Consider the following 16,926-nt stretch of genomic DNA (forward strand, 5'->3'; position numbering starts at 1 on the left):
TCCTTGGGGTAGGTTGCACTTCCTAAGGCTTCCATTGGCTGTCTAAAGCCTTCAGAAAGTGGTTTGAGCCTTCTCCTGTCACTGGGCAGAGTATAGGAGCTCAGTTACTGAGTGGTCTGCCTGGCAACAAAGGGATTGGATATGCGCGGTGACGCGAGTCGCTGTTCCTTCTTTTTCTCCTTGAATGAATACGCTATTGTCCGGTTGGAATATTATCGCAATGTTACGTTAAAAATACCATAAAGATTGATTTTAAACAGCGTTTGACATGCTTCTAAGTACGGTAATGGAACATTTTGACTTTTCATCTCTGGTTCCGCGCTCTGGTTCTGCTCGCGCGTTATGCCTTTGGATGAGTGATCTGTACGCACGAACAAAACGGAGGTATTTGGACATAAATACGGATTATTTGAAACAAAAACAACATTTCTTGTGGAAGTAGCAGTCCTGGGAGTGCATTCTGATGAAGATCAGCAAAGATAAGGGAATATTTATAATACTAATTCTGAGTTTAGGTTGCCCCGAACTTGGCGGGTGTCTGTATAGCTCACCGTGATGGCTGAGCTATGGACTCAGAATATTGAAAAATGTGCTTTCTCCATAAAGCTATTTTAACCTCTCTGGGCTAGGTGGGATGTTTGCGTCCCACCCTAGTCAACAGCCAGTGGAATCCCGTGGCGTGATATTCAAATACCTTAGAAATGCTATTACTTCAATTTTTCAAACATATGACTATTTTACACCATTTTAAAGACAAGACTCTCGTTAATCTAACCACACTGTCCGATTTCAAAAAGGCTTTACAACGAAAGCAAAACATTAGATTATGTCAGCAGAGTAGCCAGCCAGAAATAATCAGACACCCATTTTTCAAGCTAGCATATAATGTCACATAAACCCAAACTACAGCTAAATGCAGCACTAACCTTTGATGATCTTCATCAGATGACAACCCTAGGACATTATGTTATCCTGTTAAGGCTAGGGGGCAGTATTGACACGGCTGGATAAAAAACGTACCCGATTTAATCTGGTTACTACTTCTGCCCAGTAACTAGAATATGCATATAATTATTGGCTTTGGATAGAAAACACCCTAAATTTTCTAAAACTGTTTGAATGGTGTCTGTGAGTATAACATAACTCATTTGGCAGGCCAAAACCTGAGAAGATTCCATGCAGGAAGTGGCCTGTCTGACAATTTCTTGCCCTTCTTGATTATCTCTATCCATTACAGAGGATCTCTGCTGTTACGTGACACTTCCTACGGCTCCTATGGGCTCTCAGAAGGCGGCAAAAAGCTGAATCGTGGATTTGCAGGCTCTGGTTGACAAAAAGTAGCGCTTTTGGGTAGTGGCTGGTTACAGTACTGTGAGACTCAGGCTCGTGCCCGCGTCGACAGAATGCTTTGTTTTCTTTTGTCTGTTTACCTAAACGCAGATTCCCGGTCTGAATATTATCGCTTTTTTATGAGAAAAATTGCATAAAAATTGATTTTAAACAGCGGTTGACATGCTTCGAAGTACGGTAATGGAATATTTAGAAATTTTTTGTCACGAATTGCGCCATGCTCGTGACCCTTATTTACACTTCGGATAGTGTCTTGAACGCACGAACAAAACGCCGCTATTTGGATATAACTATGGATTATTTTGAACCAAACCAACATTTGTTATTGAAGTAGAAGTCCTGGGAGTGCATTCTGATGAAGAACAGCAAAGGTAATCCACATTTTCTTATAGTAAATCTGACTTTGGTGAGTGCCAAACTTGGTGGGTGTCAAAATAGCTAGCCCGTGATGGCGAGCTGTCTACTCAGAATATTGCAAAATGTGCTTTTGCCGAAAAGCTATTTTAAAATCGGACATAGCGATTGCATAAAGGAGTTCTGTATCTATAATTCTTAAAATAATTGTTATGTTTTTTGTGAACGTTTATCGTGAGTAATTTAGTAAATTCACCGGAAGTTTGCGGTGGGTATGCTAGTTCTGAACGTCACATGCTAATGTAAAAAACTGTTTTTTTCATATAAATATGAACTTGATTGAACAAAACATGCATGTATTGTATAACATAATGTCCTAGGAGTGTCATCTGATGAAGATCATCAAAGGTTAGTGCTGCATTTAGCTGTGGTTTGGGTTTATGTGACATTATATGCTAGCTTGAAAAATGGGTGTCTGATTATTTCTGGCTGGGTACTCTGCTGACATAATCTAATGTTTTGCTTTCGTTGTAAATCCTTTTTGAAATCGGACAGTGTGGTTAGATTAACGAGAGTCTTGTCTTTAAAATGGTGTAAAATAGTCACATGTTTGAGAAATTGAAGTAATAGCATTTCTAAGGTATTTGAATATCGCGCCACAGGATTCCACTGGCTGTTGAGTAGGTGGGACGATTTCGTCCCACATACCCTAGAGAGGTTAATGCAACCGCTGTGTCAGATTTCAAAATAGCTTTACGGCGAAAGCACATTGTTCAATATTCTGAGTACAGAGCTCAGCCATCAAAGCAAGCTATACAGTTACCCGCCAAGTTCTGGAGTCAACAAAACTCAGAAATAGTATTATAAATCTTCACTTACCTTTGCTGATCTTTGTCGGAATGCACTCCCAGGACTCCCACTGCCACAAGAAATGTTAGTTTTGTTCGATAAACTCCATATTTATGTCCAAATACCTCTGTTTTGTTCACGCGTTCAGATCACTATTCCAAAGGCATAATGCGCGGGCGCAAAACCCGAGACGAAAAGTCAAAAAGTTCCATTACCGTTTGTAGAAACATGTCAAACAATGTGTACAATCAATCCTTAGGGTCTTTTTAACATAAATCTTCGATAATATTCCAACCGGACAATAGTGTATTCATTACAGAGGAAAAAGAAGGAATGGTGCGCCTGTGTGCCAGCGCAGTAAACAACTCATAGGTCTCAGGCTTGAGTCAGCTCTTATTCTCTCCCCAGTAACAGTAGAAGCATGAAACAAGGTTCTAAAGACTGTTGACATCTAGTTGAAGCCTTAGGAAGTGCAAAATGACCCCACGGACACTGTAGTTTGGATAGGCAATCACTTGAAAATCTACAAACCACTTCCTGGTTGGATTTTTTCTCAGGTTTCTGCCTGCCATATGAGTTCTGTTATACTCACAGACATCATTCAAACAGTTTTAGAAACTTCAGAGTGTTTTCTATACTAATAATATGCATATCCTGCCTTCTGTGCCCGAGTAGCAGGCAGTTTAATTTGGGCACGTCATTCATCTGAATTTCCGAATACTGCCCCCTGTCACTAAAAAGTTAATATTCTAATTTGAATTGGACACATTGTAATTTCATTTTAATTAAAGGAAGTAAACCAATTCAAAACAATTCAAATAAGACATGAGTGTCATTCCTTTGATTCAACCACACAGTTTGATTCTTATACATAGTATTGGTTACAATTTTGTATATATTTGTGTAGTAATGTGTAGAATAAATAAGCCATTTGAATTCAATTCAAAGTCTTTCCTGTGGGGTGTGGGCAATTCAAATTCAATTCAAATTTAAGAATAGAATTCGCAACTCATTGCAGAATTGACCCCAACCCTATATCACACAAATAAGCATTGACTGCAAAATAATCTGAGATCACAAATTAAAAAGGTTAACTTCTTATAGGACAGGAAATCATTAAAACATAATAGAAAAGAAAAGAGGACATAGGCAGAGGCAGGTTGAAAAGAGGTATTAGCCATTGCTCATAGCTACACTATAGGACCAAAAGTATGTGTACACCTGTACATCGAACATCTCATTCATCTCATTAATATGGAGTTGGTCCCTCATTGGCTGCTGTAACAGCCTCCACTCTTCTGGGAAGGCTTTCCACTAGATGCTGGAACATTGCTGTGGGGACTTTCTTCCATTCAGCCACGAGCATTATTCGTTTTTATTTATTTTACCTTTATTTAACTAGGCATTAGTGACGTCAGGCAGTGATGTTGGGCGATAAGGCCTGGCTTGCAGTCGGCGTTCCAATTCTTCCCAATTGTGTTCGATGGGGTTGAAGTCAGGTCTCTGTGAAGGCCAGTCAAGTTCTTCCACACCGATCTCGACAAACCATTTCTGTATGGACCTTGCTTTGGGCACAGGGGCATTGTCATGCTGAAACAGGAAAGTGCCTTTTCCAAACTTTTGCCACAAAGTTGGAAGCAGAGAATTGTCTAGAAGGTCATTGTATGCTGTAGCGTTAAGATTTCCCTTCACTGGAACTGTGGGGCCTAGCCTGAACCATGAAAACAGCCCCAGATCATTATTCCTCCTCCAGAAAACTTTACAGTTGGGACTATGCATTGGGGCAGGTAGCGTTCTCCTGGCATCCGCCAAACCTAGATTCATCTGTCGGACTGCCAGATGATGAAGTGTGATTCATCACTCCAGACAACACATTTCCACTGCTCCAGAGTCTAATGGCGACGAGCTTCACACCACTCCAGCTGACGCTTGGCATTGGTGCATGGTGATCTTAGGCTTGTATGTGGCTGCTCGGCCATGGAAACCCATTTCATGAAGCTCCAGAATAACAGTTCTTGTTCTGGCGTTGCTTCCAGAGGACAGACAATTTTTACACGCTACACACTTCAGCACTCGGCGGTCCCGTTCTGTGAGCTTGTGTGGCCTACCACTTTGCTGCTGAGCCGCTGTTGCTCCTAGATGTTCCCACTTCACAATAACAGCACTTACAGTTGACCGGGGCAGCTCTAGTCACTGAGCTCTTCAGTAAGGCCATTCTACTGCCAATGTTTGTCTATGGAGATTGACTATTTGTGTACTCGATTTTATACACGGTCACTAACGGGTGTGGCTCAAATAGCTGAATCCACTAATTTGAAGGGGTGTCCACATACTTTTGTATATATAGTGTGCATTTCTAGCTGAGATGCCACTAGAGTTTTAAGACCAATAACCCACCTCTTTCCCTGTTCATGTTCTAAATTCCAATTAATAGAATAAGGGTGCACAAGATTTTTCTTGCTTTTTTTTTTTACATATATATTCAATATCTAAACCGGGCCTGACGTTTCAGCTGCTGCTTTTCTCAAGGGATGCTGATGCTGTTTTGATTGTCACCAGATTGCCACCAATAGGAGGATGACAGTGCAGTATAACCCACCTTCGTCTTGTATCCTTGAGATCAACATGAAAGGAGTGAAGCTCCTAGTCCAGGATGACTACTATGCCTATGACAGAGTAAGACTTCCACACACATACACACATACGTGCGCGCACACACGCACACAGGACAGGTACACAGACAGACTCAGATTTATGCACACACACATACACACGCAACACATGCATTTGCATCACACACACACACTTTTTAAGGCACACCTTCAGCGCATGTTAGAAAGACAGCAGTTTAGTTTGGACCAAAGTACAACTACAAAACTTTGCGTCTGGCTTGCAAGACTAGATACAAAGATATGTTTTATCCAAACCTCTGACCAGCAAGATCACACTGAGGGAAATATTCCCAGTAAAGAAGGTTGATAATGCCTCAGTGTGGGCACTACAGGGTATTGCAGTTCACACGTCTTAATCCAGTTGTATTGTATAGAAGCAAGTGAGAATTTCATCTGGCAACAGCGGTGCCCACCTAAACTGAAGTAAAGCTATGTAACCATCAGTGGGTTCTTTTTTTGACATTAAGGCTATGATTTGTTGTAATATCTAATCTAATTTGCCAATCATAAGGTTCACTAGCTACAGCTACAGATGATGTGGTGTAAGCAGATAGCAAATGCCATGAGAAATGCAGTTGTTGACATGGAGGGTGGATACTTTTTACCCCCAACACCTGTTTTTCAGAGCAATAGAATTTTGTCAATGAGGTTTGTACCAAAGAATGATGTTGCATTCATATGTAGTGTGCATTGCCTTGTGACATCACAGTTTCCCATTGTTACACCCCCCCCCCCTCCCCCCTCCCCCATGGTCCCAGACGATGCGCTTATTTTGAGCCCAAAATGAAGAAAGTCAGTCCAAATCCACCACTAGTTTATAATATAGATGTGTGTCTGTGTGTATGTGTGTCTGTCTGTCTGTCATCACAGAGTAACCAGTGCAGCCACTTCTTCCAGTTGAAGAATGTTTCTTTCTGTGGCTGTCACCCTAAGAACAGCAAGTAAGTACCTGGACCTGGATTAAATTTTTTCAGTCATGCTCACTGTATTCAAATAAAAATTTGCTTTTTGGGAGAGTCATAGCGCAAGCAGTGGAGGAAATTGAGAAAAATAATCACTCTGGGTACCTTCCATTGTAAAATCTGCATTTTTACATGTCAAAATGATTTTACTCCCGGAACCTGGTTCCCTCTGGGGTTTTGCTCCTCTGACCCCTGTATTTTTTTTTTTTTTTTTTTACCAATGTGTGGTTTGTATGGTTTCCCCTTAGGTACTTTGGCTTCATCACAAAACACCCAGCTGACCAGAGATTTGCCTGTCATGTGTTTGTGTCTGCAGATTCTACTAAACCCCTGGCAGAGTCTGTTGGGTGAGGTTTGAGGACTTGTTTGTTTCTGGCTTAAAAAATATACATATCATGTCACTCTTTTGCTCTTTGTCCCTCTTTTATATTGTCAGAGGATTCAAGAGGTTCTTAGCCATAGTGGGTCAATTACAACCAACATTGAACAATGTCTCAACACGAGGTGATCTCTCATTAAACCCCCAATATGCGCTAAGTTCACCTGAACAGTTGATCTCAATTGCAACTACTATTGGCCATTATACTATCGCTCCCTAAAGCTAATGTCAGTGTTTAAAGGGCCACTGCACATTGTGATTTGGCCTCGTTTTTCATCAATGCCCATTAAGAAATGCGGAAGGCGTACAAGAGTAATCTTGGGGGTGTGGTTTGATGTGGGTGTTTCTTGGGTGCAGTAATGAGTACAGCGAGTAAGGTAGCTTTGCTATGGAGAGAGCAATGTTTTGAAGTTGTGGACTTCAAAATAAATTGTATTGGTCGCATACACATATTTTGCAGATGTTATCGCGGGTGTAGCGAAATGCTTATGTTCGTAGCTCCAAGAGTGCAGTAATACCTAACAAAAACAAAATAGCAGAAGGAAGGAATTAAGAAATATTATAACGAGCAAGGTCAGAGTCCAGAATATAATTATATATGTACAGTCCGTTCGGAAAGTATTCAGACCCCTTGATTCTTTACACATTTTGTTACGTTACAGCCTTATTCTAAAATGTACATCTCCACACAATACTCTATAATGACAAAGCAAAAATAGGTAAAAGATATATATATATAATGTTAATGAAAAAATGAAATATCACATTTACATAAGTAAGTACTTTGTTGAAGCACTTTCGGCAACGATTACAGCCTTGAGTCTTCTTGGGTATGGAGCTACAAGCTTGGCACACCTGTATTTGGGAAGTTTCTCCCATTTTTCTCTGCAGATCCTCTCAAGATCTGTCAGGTTGGATTGGGAGTGTCGCTGCACAGCTATTTTCAGGTTTATCCAGAGATGTTCGACCGGGTTGAAGTCCAGGCTCTGGCTGGGCCACTCAAGGACATTCAGAGACACGTCCCGAAGCCACTCCTGGATTGTCTTGGCTGTGTACTTAGGGTCGTTGTGCTATTGGAAGGTGAACCTTCGCCCCAGTCTGAGGTCCTGTACTTTGCTCCATTCATCTATCCCTCAAACCTGGTACCCTTCTGTGCCTTGACACAATCCTGTTTCAGAGTTCTACAGACAATTCTTTTGACCTCATGGCTTGGTTTTTGCTCTGACATGTACTGTCAACTGTGGGATCTTATATAGACAGTTGTGTGCCTTTCCAAATCATGTCCAATCAATTGAATTTACCACAGCTGGACTCCAATCAAGGTGTAGAAACAAGTCTCATAGCAATACTTACAGTTTTGGCAAGTCAGTTAGGAAATGTACTTTGTGCATGACACAAGTAATTTTTCCAACAATTGTTTACAGAGAGATTATTTAACTTATAATTCACTGTATCACAATTCCAGTGGGTCAGAAGTTTACATACACTAAGTTGACTGTGCCTTTAAACAGCTTGGAATATTTCAAAAAATGATGTCATGGCTTTAGAAGCTTCTGATAGGCTAATTGACATCACTTGAGTCAATTGGAGGTGTACCTGTGGATGTATTTCAAGGCCTACCTTCAAACTCAGTGCCTCTTTGCTTGACATCATGGTAAAATCAAAAGAAATCAGTCAAGACCTCAGAAAAAAATTGTAGACCTCCACAAGTCTGGTTCATCCTTGGGAGCAATTTCCAAACGCCTGAAGGTACCACGTTCATCTGTACAAACAATAGTACGCAAGTATAAACACCATGCGACCACACAGCCATCATACTGCTCAAGACGGAGACGCGTTCTGTCTCCTAGAGATGAACATACTTTGGTGCGAAAAGTGCAAATCAATCCCAGAACAACAGCAAAGGACCTTGTGAAGATGCTGGAGGAAACAGGTACAAAAATATCTATATCTATGGTTAAACGAGTCCTATATCGACATAACCTGAAAGGCCGCTTAGCAAGGAAGAAGCCACTGCTCCAAAACCGCCATACAAAAAGCCAGACTATGGTTTGCAATTGCACATGGGGACAAAGATTGTACTATTCGGAGAAATGTACTCTGGTCTGATGAAACAAAAATAGAACTGTTTGGCCATAATGACCATCATTATGTTTGGAGGAAAAAGTTGGGGGATTGCAAGCCGAAGAATACCATCCCAACCGGGAAACACGGGGGTGGCAGCATCATGTTGTGGGGGTGCTTTGCTGCAAGAAGGACTGGTGCACTTCACAAAATAGATGGCATCATGAGGAATTGAAAATTATGTGGATATATTGAAGCAACATCTCAATACATCAATCAGTCAGGAAGTTAAAGCTTGGTCGCAAATGGGTCTTCCAAATGGACAATGACCCCAAGCAAACTTCCAAAGTTGTGGCAAAATGGCTTAAAGACAATAAAGTCAAGGTATTGGAATGGCCATTACAAAGACCTGACCTCAATCTTATAGAACATTTGTGGCAGAACTGAAAAAGCATGTGCGAGCAAGGAGGCCTACAAACCTGACTCATTTACATCAGCTCTGTCAGGAGGAATGGGCCAAAATTCACCCAACTTAAACAATTTATAGGCAATGCTACCAAATATTAATTGAGCGTATGTACATTTCTGACCCACTGGGAATGTGATGAAAGAAATAAAATATGAAATATATCATTCTCCCTACTATTATTCTGACATTTCACATTCTTAAAATAAAGTGGTGATCCTAACTGATCTAAGACAGGGAATTGTTGCTCTGATTGAATTGTGAAAAACGGAGTTTACATGTATTTGGCTAAGGTGTATGTAAACTTCCGACTTCAACTGTATGTAGTGAAGAAGGAGCAACAGGAGGCTGAAGACATTTGGCCTGGTCCCTAAGATCCTCACAAACCTCTACAGATGCACCATTGAGAGCATTCTGTCTGGCTGTATCGCCACCTGGTATGGCAACTGCACCATCCACAGCCACAGGACTCTCCAAAGGGTGGTGCTGTCAGCCCAACGCATTACCGGGGGCACACTGCCTGCCTCCATGACATCTACAGCACCCAGTGTCACAGAAAGGCCAGGTAGACCATCAAGGACCTCAGCCACCCGATCCACGGCCTGTTCAACCCGCTACCACCTAAAAGGGGGAGACAGTACAGGTGCATCAAACCTTGGACCGAGAGACTGAAAAGCAGCTTCTATCTACAGGCCATCAGACTGTTAAATAGTCACCACTAGCTGGCCTCCGCCCATTACCCCACCATCTACACACATTACTCCATAATGAGGATTTTAGATATTTTTCAAATGTATTAAAAATAAAAAACTGAAATACCTTATATACACTGTCGGTGCGGGGGGACCATTTCAGGTCCTCAGTGACGTGCACGCTGAGGAACTTGAAGCTTTTGACCCTCTCCACTGCGGCTCGTCGATGTGGACGGAGGCTGCTGAGCACACACCCTTTCAGGACAATAATCAAATTAAATAATTTCGGAAGGTAATGCAGTTGGCATTTGATGGAGTTATTCCAGATCGGGAGAACAATAGGACTTGAGTTCCTGTACTTTACCACAATCACATCAGGAGTTGTTAATCATAAGACATACCCCTCCACCTTTCTTTTTCCAGAGAGTTCTTTCTTCCTGTCTGCTCGATGGACTGAGAACCTCGCTGGCTGTATGAACAGGGACAATATATCCGGAGAGAGCCATGATTCCGTATGGTGGTTAGGTGAATTCCAGGACAGTATTTTGACCAGTGACCAGATCAAATGTGACCAATCTAATTCAAGTGTCCTCCATTAATCTGAAGCTGGACTGGTGTCTGGACACTGCCTAAGCCGTTTGTAAGAGCTCCTGATATAGTAGGGGGCTTCCCTTGATGCTGCTGAACAACAAATCCACCAGGTTTTGCACGTAGACTGTGAATTAAATAAAATGTATATGCTAATAGAGGGACTGTAACTACAGAATAGATTCAGGCCGGTGACACCTATACTCTGCAACCAGCTTTGTACATTGTTGAATTTATAATTGTATTTATTTATTTATTTAACCTTTATTTAACTAGGCAAGTCAGTGAAGAACAAATTCTTATTTACAATGACGGCCTACACCGGCCAAACCCGGACAATGCTGGGCCAATTGTGCTCCGCCCTATGGGACTCCCAATCACGGCTGGTTGTGATACAGCCTGGAATCAAACCAGGGTGTCTGTAGTGACGCCCCTAGCACTGAGATGCAGTGCCTTAGACCGCTGCGCCACTCAAGAGCCCCGAGTGCTTGCTGATAACTTCTGCTATTTGCTGCCGGAGCCATAGCTATATTTGTAGTAGAAAAGTACCATCCTTCATTTATTTTTGCCCTAGAAAATACACAATAAACTTTTAGGAGAACAGGCATGTTGTTTCGGGTTAGCAGACGAAGCCCCCAAATGTTAGCCAGCTACCTAACTTGCAAATTCAGGTTTTGGTTATATATTTTTACGGATTGAAATGAGTTGGCTAGCTAGCTACATCCTATGATTAAAAAGCAAGCTAGTATCCAAGTGCTAGTATCCAAGACCCTAAATTCCAAATGGGCTACAGTTAGAGCTTGCTAACGTGAGCTATGCATATCTTCCTCTTACATACACATTACACATTCATTTGATGTACAGTGCCTTCAGAAAGTATTCATACCCCTTGACTTACTCCACATTGTATTGTGTTATGCCTTGAACAAATAGATATTTTTCTCACCCATCCACACATAATACCCTAGAATGACAAAATTAAAACATGTTTTTTGACATTTTTGCAAATGTATTAAAAATGGAGTACAGAGATATCACCCTGAGTCAGTACATGTTATAATCACCTTGGGCAGCGATTACAGCTGTGATTCTTTCTCTGTAAGTCTCTAAGGGCATTGCACACCTAGATAGTACAATATTTGCCCATTATTCTTTTCAAAATTGTTCAAGCTCTGTCAACTTGGTTGTTGATCATTGCTAGACAACCATTTTCAAGTCTTGCCATTGACTTTCAAGACATTTTTCAGCCAAAACTGTAGCTCGGCTACTCAGGACCATTCACTGTCTTCTTTGTAAGAAACTCCAGTGTATATTTGGCCTTGCCTTTTTAGGTTATTGTACTGCTGAAAGGTGAATTCATCCCCAAGTGTCTGATGGAGAGCAGTATGAAACAGGTTTTTCTCTAGGATTTTGCCTGTGCTTAGCTCCATTCTGTTTCATTTTTAATCATGAAAAAACACCCCACTCCTTAACGATTACAAGCATACCCATAACATAATGCAGCCACCACTATGCTTGAAAATATGGTGAGTGGTACGCAGTAATGTGTTGTATTGGAGTTGCCAAACATAACACTTTGTATTTAAGACAAAAAGTGAATTGCTTTGCCCCAATTCTTGCAGTATTACTTTAGTGCCTTCTTGCAAACAGGATGCATGTTTTGGAATATTTTAATTATGTACAGATTTATTTTCCCTCTGTCAATTGGCTAGTATTGTGGAGTAACTACAATGTTGTCGATCCATCCTCAGTTTTCTATCACAGCCATTAAACTCTGTAACTGTTTTAAAGTCACCATTGGCCTCATAGTGAAATCCATATGCAGTTTCCTTCCTCTCCAGCAACTGAGTTAGGAAGGACACCTGTATCTTTGTAGTGACTCGGTGTATTAATACACAATCCAAAGTGTAATTAATAACTTCACCATGCTCAAAGGGATATTCAATGTCAGCTTTTTTTTTACTAATCTACCAATACGTGCTCTTCTTTGTGAGGCATTGGAAAACCTCCCTGGACTTTGTGATTGAATCTGTGTTCTAAATTCATTGCTCGACTAAGGGGCCTTAGATAACTTTATGTGTGGGGTACAATGATGAGATACTCCTTCAAAAATCATGTTAAACACTATTATTGCACAGAAGTCCATGCAACTTATGTGACTTGTTAAGGACATTTTTTTATCCTGTACTTAGGCTTGCCATTACAAAGGGTTTGAATACTTACTGACTTCTTTCAGCTTTAAATGTTTTATTAATTTGTAAAAAAATGTACAACATTTTCCATTTTGACATTATGGGGTATTTTGTGTAGGCCAGTGACCCAAAATCTCAATTTAATCAATTTTTAAATCAGGCAGTAGAATAACATTATATGGAAAATGTCAGTTGTGTGAATCCTTTCTTAAGGCACTGTATTTAGCTAGGTACAGTATCATTCCCCTTTAATATGTGGTATCATAGCTGGCCTGGCTTGCTAACAGCAGAAGTGACCGTGTCGGATCAAATCTATCATATTGTTGAAATGCATTGGAAGTTTGGACCAACTTTATGGAAGCCCATTTTAACTCCTATTTGCCGAGCTAAATGTGCGTGCGTTGCACTTTGACTTGACAGCAAATGTCCACATGATAGCTGGGTGCGGACCACAACGCCTTGTTTCTGGGCAATTGGCCATCATTGGCAAAAATGGGCATGTAAGTAATCCATACCCAACCCTCCAGTAAGTTGCAATAAACTAACTTACAAAACTCAGTTTTGGACGAGACTGACTTTATGACCAAAATTATCCTATTTACACTTTGTAGTCAATTTTGACACTGTAATTAATGTTTCTAACTCATATCTATGCCACATAAGCCGTTTAAACCCAAAGAAGTGTGGTTCTAAGGGGCAGTTGACCTTTAAGTCCTGTTTGCTTCCAACATTTTTCAAGACTATTTAGCCCTCTGGTGGGTATTGTCATCGGTATAAATTAAACCTAATATCTTTACCCTACATATTTTACTAATGTAAAGCTTGTGTTGGTTTACTTTTCATTTCAAATGTATTTTATCCATTAATAAAGTCATTTGTTATTGAAAGGAGAAAATAAAGTATCCCTGAACTGCCTACATCTAAAATTAGTAACTTAATAAAGCCAATCATGATTGAGTTAATATAATCTATATGTGTATTAATTATAGTATAATCAAGGTGTCAAATTACAAATTATATTCTGTCGCCCAAACATCGGTATTTATAATGTACTGTCTTGCACATTACTGTACTGTACTCTACTGTACAATAAACTTGAGTAGAGTATAGTTCAGTACAGTATAGAAAAGTAGAGCAGAGTTCAGTACAGTAGAGTGGAGTTCAGTACAGTCTGTACTCCACTGTACTATACCATACTGTTTTCTCTAGAGTATAGTTCAGTGCAGTACAGTACAAAATAGTTCAGTGCAGTATAGTTCAGTAGAGTATAGTTCGGTAGAGTAGAGTACAGTACGGTACTGAAGTGAACTATACTCTACTGTACTGTACTGAACTCTACTGTACTGAACTATATTGCATTGTACTCTACTGTACTGAACTATACACTATCGTACTCTACTGTACAGTAAACTCGAGTAAAGTATAGTTCAGTACAGTACAGGAAAGGAACGTAGAGTTCAGTACAGTAGAGAATAGTTCACTTCAGTACAGTACTGTACTCTACTTTACTGAACTATACTCTACTCTACTCTACTGAACTATAAGGTACTGAACTATTTTCTACTGTAATGAACTATACTCTTTTTTCCTGTATTGAACTATACACTGCTCGAGTTTACTGTACTCGAGTTTCTTAAAATTCATTGGGTCTATATTCTAACAATAAATATGTGTTATTAATTACCAGCCTTGCTATTTTCAATGTTCCCAATACTTCATTGGGCCAAGAGTAGAGAACCTAGACGCAGCTGTCTGGCATCTAACTCTTTTGAAACAGTGACAACATGATATCAACTGATCTGCTAGTTAATTTTTGTGGGTTTTTGGTTGCAAGCAAATGTTTTAACATGTCATCTCCTGTTAGTAGCATTTTAAGAAATCCAGCGCTAAATTCTGCCTGTTGGTTGCAGTTGACCCAGTACACTAAGAGGCCAGTTTATTAGGTACACCACCCCGTTCGTGAAAATGGTTCGCTCCTAGACAGTGAGTCACATGGCTTGCTCTATAAAGCAGTCAGACAAACATTGAGTCATTCAGTTACTGTTCGATTGAACGTTAGAGTGGGCAAAACGAGTGACCTAAGCGACCTTGAGCATAGTATGATTGTCGGTGTCAGGCGCGCCGGTTCCGGTATCTCAGAAACAGCGGGCCTCCTGGGCTTTTCACACACAACAGTGTCCATAGTTTACCGAGAATGATGCCACAAACTAAAAACATCCAGTTAGTGGCAGTGCTGTGGGCGAAAACTCCTCGTTGATGAGAGAGGTCGAAGGAGAATGGCAAGAATCGTGCAAGCTAACATGTGGGCCAAAGGCAAATAACAGCACAGTACAACAGTGGTGTTCAGAACGGCATCTCGTTACACACAAATCGTCAGTCCTTGTCACGGATGGGCTATTGCAGCAGACAACCACAATCAGCTAAAAACAAGAAGTGGCACCAGTGGGCACGCGATCACCAACACTGGACAATTGAGGAGTGGAAAAACATCACCTGGTGCAATGAATCCCACTTCCTGTTGCATCATGCTGTGGGCAGTGTCAGGACTTGGCGTAAGTAGCATGGGTTCATGGCCCCATCCTGCCTGGTGTCAACGGTACAGGCTGGTAGCGGTGGTGTAATGGTGTGTGAAATGTTTTTGTGGCACACGTTAGGTCTTTTGATACCAATTGAGCAACGTTTTCATGCCACAAGGCATGTTCTAGAGGCAAAGGGGGCTCCGACCTGGTGCAGGATGGGTGTACCTAATATACTGACCTCCTGAGTGTATGTTTCTGTAGAGAGTTGTCATACCTGTCAGGTAAGGAACTGAGTGATTGAATAACCTTTTTTATCTACCCCCACCCACCCCTTTATCTACCCCCACCCCCGATCTGTTCTCCCCTCTTGTCTCTTCTACAGGAAAGCGTTCCAGTTGTACTATAAGGAATTTGTAGATTACTCCTGTCCGACAGAGGATATTTACCTGGAATAGCACCCGCCCCAACTTCCACCACATCCCTGTACATTACAGTTTATCATAACATAAAGTTGCATGACGGAGAAAACATTTCTAACAAATATTAACTAATACATCTGACAAAAAGATGGAGAGAGAGAAAGAAGGAGAGGTATTGGTGTCTACTGTTTATCCAAATATGTCAAATAGTATGAAGATGAACAAGTAATTGATCCAAACATAGTGGAGATGTTGAAGAGAGGGTCACAAAATATGCAAAATGGAGTCACTGATGAGGAAGTAAATGTGCCTATGGTGTCCTCAGGCTGTCCACTCAAAGCACAATGCTCAAATCAAAGTGACCTGGACTGGAGTAGTCTGAGACTAATCTTTGTGGACTTAGAGCTTGAATCCCAGGTAGAACACTGGGCTTTGTGGACTTGGAGCTTGAATCCCAGGTAGAACACTGAACTTTGTGAACTTGGAGCTTGAATCCCAGGTAGAACACTGGGCTTTGTGGACTTGGTGAAACCCAGAAGAAACAGTAGTCACTAAGGTAACAGCAAATGGAGGTCAGGGAAAATAAATCAATAAATTAATGAACCTGCCATAAAGATCCTATTAAATTACTAGTATTTGAGTATTCTAATCCCTAATTCTATGGAATCTCTGATTTTGGTGTGATACATTGCGTGAGGGAAACAGTGATTCTGCATGAGCTAATGGTGCAGTGTGTTTGGAGAGGGTGATAAGCCTCACTGGAGAGTCCTGTGGTCGAAGGTAACTAATGATCTAGGATCAGATTACCCTACCCCAACCTTTACAATTAAGGGGATGACAAATGATCTGCCAAATTATCAGTGGCTAACTCTGTTACTTATTTTCCATGTGGTTGCTCCCCCGAAAACAAAAACAAGTAAGCATTAGGGTCACACTGTTGACCAGGAATAGTGTCTTTAATATGGTATTATCTCTGGTACACTGTCAGAACCCTCAAATATATTCACATTAAGGAATCAAGAGATTCCTACCAATAAGAGATTCCTACCAATAAAAGCGCTCACGTTGTTTTCTGTTCGAAAATGCTTCCTTTTGTTTGTGTTGAACATGACCCTAGTTATTATTTTATTTGTGGGAAGACTGATTCTTGATAAATCATTAAGGGAACACTCCTTAATTGAATTACAGTATTGTAATTCCATGATCAGAAACAAAGAGATGGACCACAGAGTTTCCAGTCAACCGCTTTGGCTTGCTTTTAAGGATGTTTTAGCCATCTAATTTGCTGGAAGGGTCACTGTGGACTGCCTCATAGTTCTTCTCATGCTCAGTTTCAACATGAAATGAGAGTTCATATTGAGAGTTCAGCTGGGGTTGCTATTCAGATAACTGGGTGTAAGATAAGGACGCTTACTCAAGC

At 40.8% G+C, this 16,926-nt stretch overlaps 1 protein-coding gene across 1 annotated transcript in view; it reads left to right on the top strand.

Moving 5' to 3' along the window:
• The window catches only part of LOC106561900 (C-Jun-amino-terminal kinase-interacting protein 1), a 138,107-nt gene extending 121,533 nt beyond the window's left edge, over positions 1 to 16,574 (top strand). The window contains exons 9-12 of the mRNA XM_082957616.1: positions 5,113 to 5,229; positions 6,096 to 6,166; positions 6,436 to 6,534; positions 15,470 to 16,574. Coding sequence (XP_082813742.1) covers positions 5,113 to 5,229; positions 6,096 to 6,166; positions 6,436 to 6,534; positions 15,470 to 15,542 — 360 coding nt within the window. The 3' untranslated portion in view covers positions 15,543 to 16,574. The remainder of the gene's footprint in view (positions 1 to 5,112; positions 5,230 to 6,095; positions 6,167 to 6,435; positions 6,535 to 15,469) is intronic.
• The last annotated feature ends 352 nt before the right edge of the window (positions 16,575 to 16,926 follow it).

The sequence above is a fragment of the Salmo salar genome, chromosome 11 (assembly GCF_965601325.2).
Source record: "Salmo salar chromosome 11, fSalSal1, whole genome shotgun sequence".
NCBI lineage: Eukaryota > Metazoa > Chordata > Actinopteri > Salmoniformes > Salmonidae > Salmo > Salmo salar.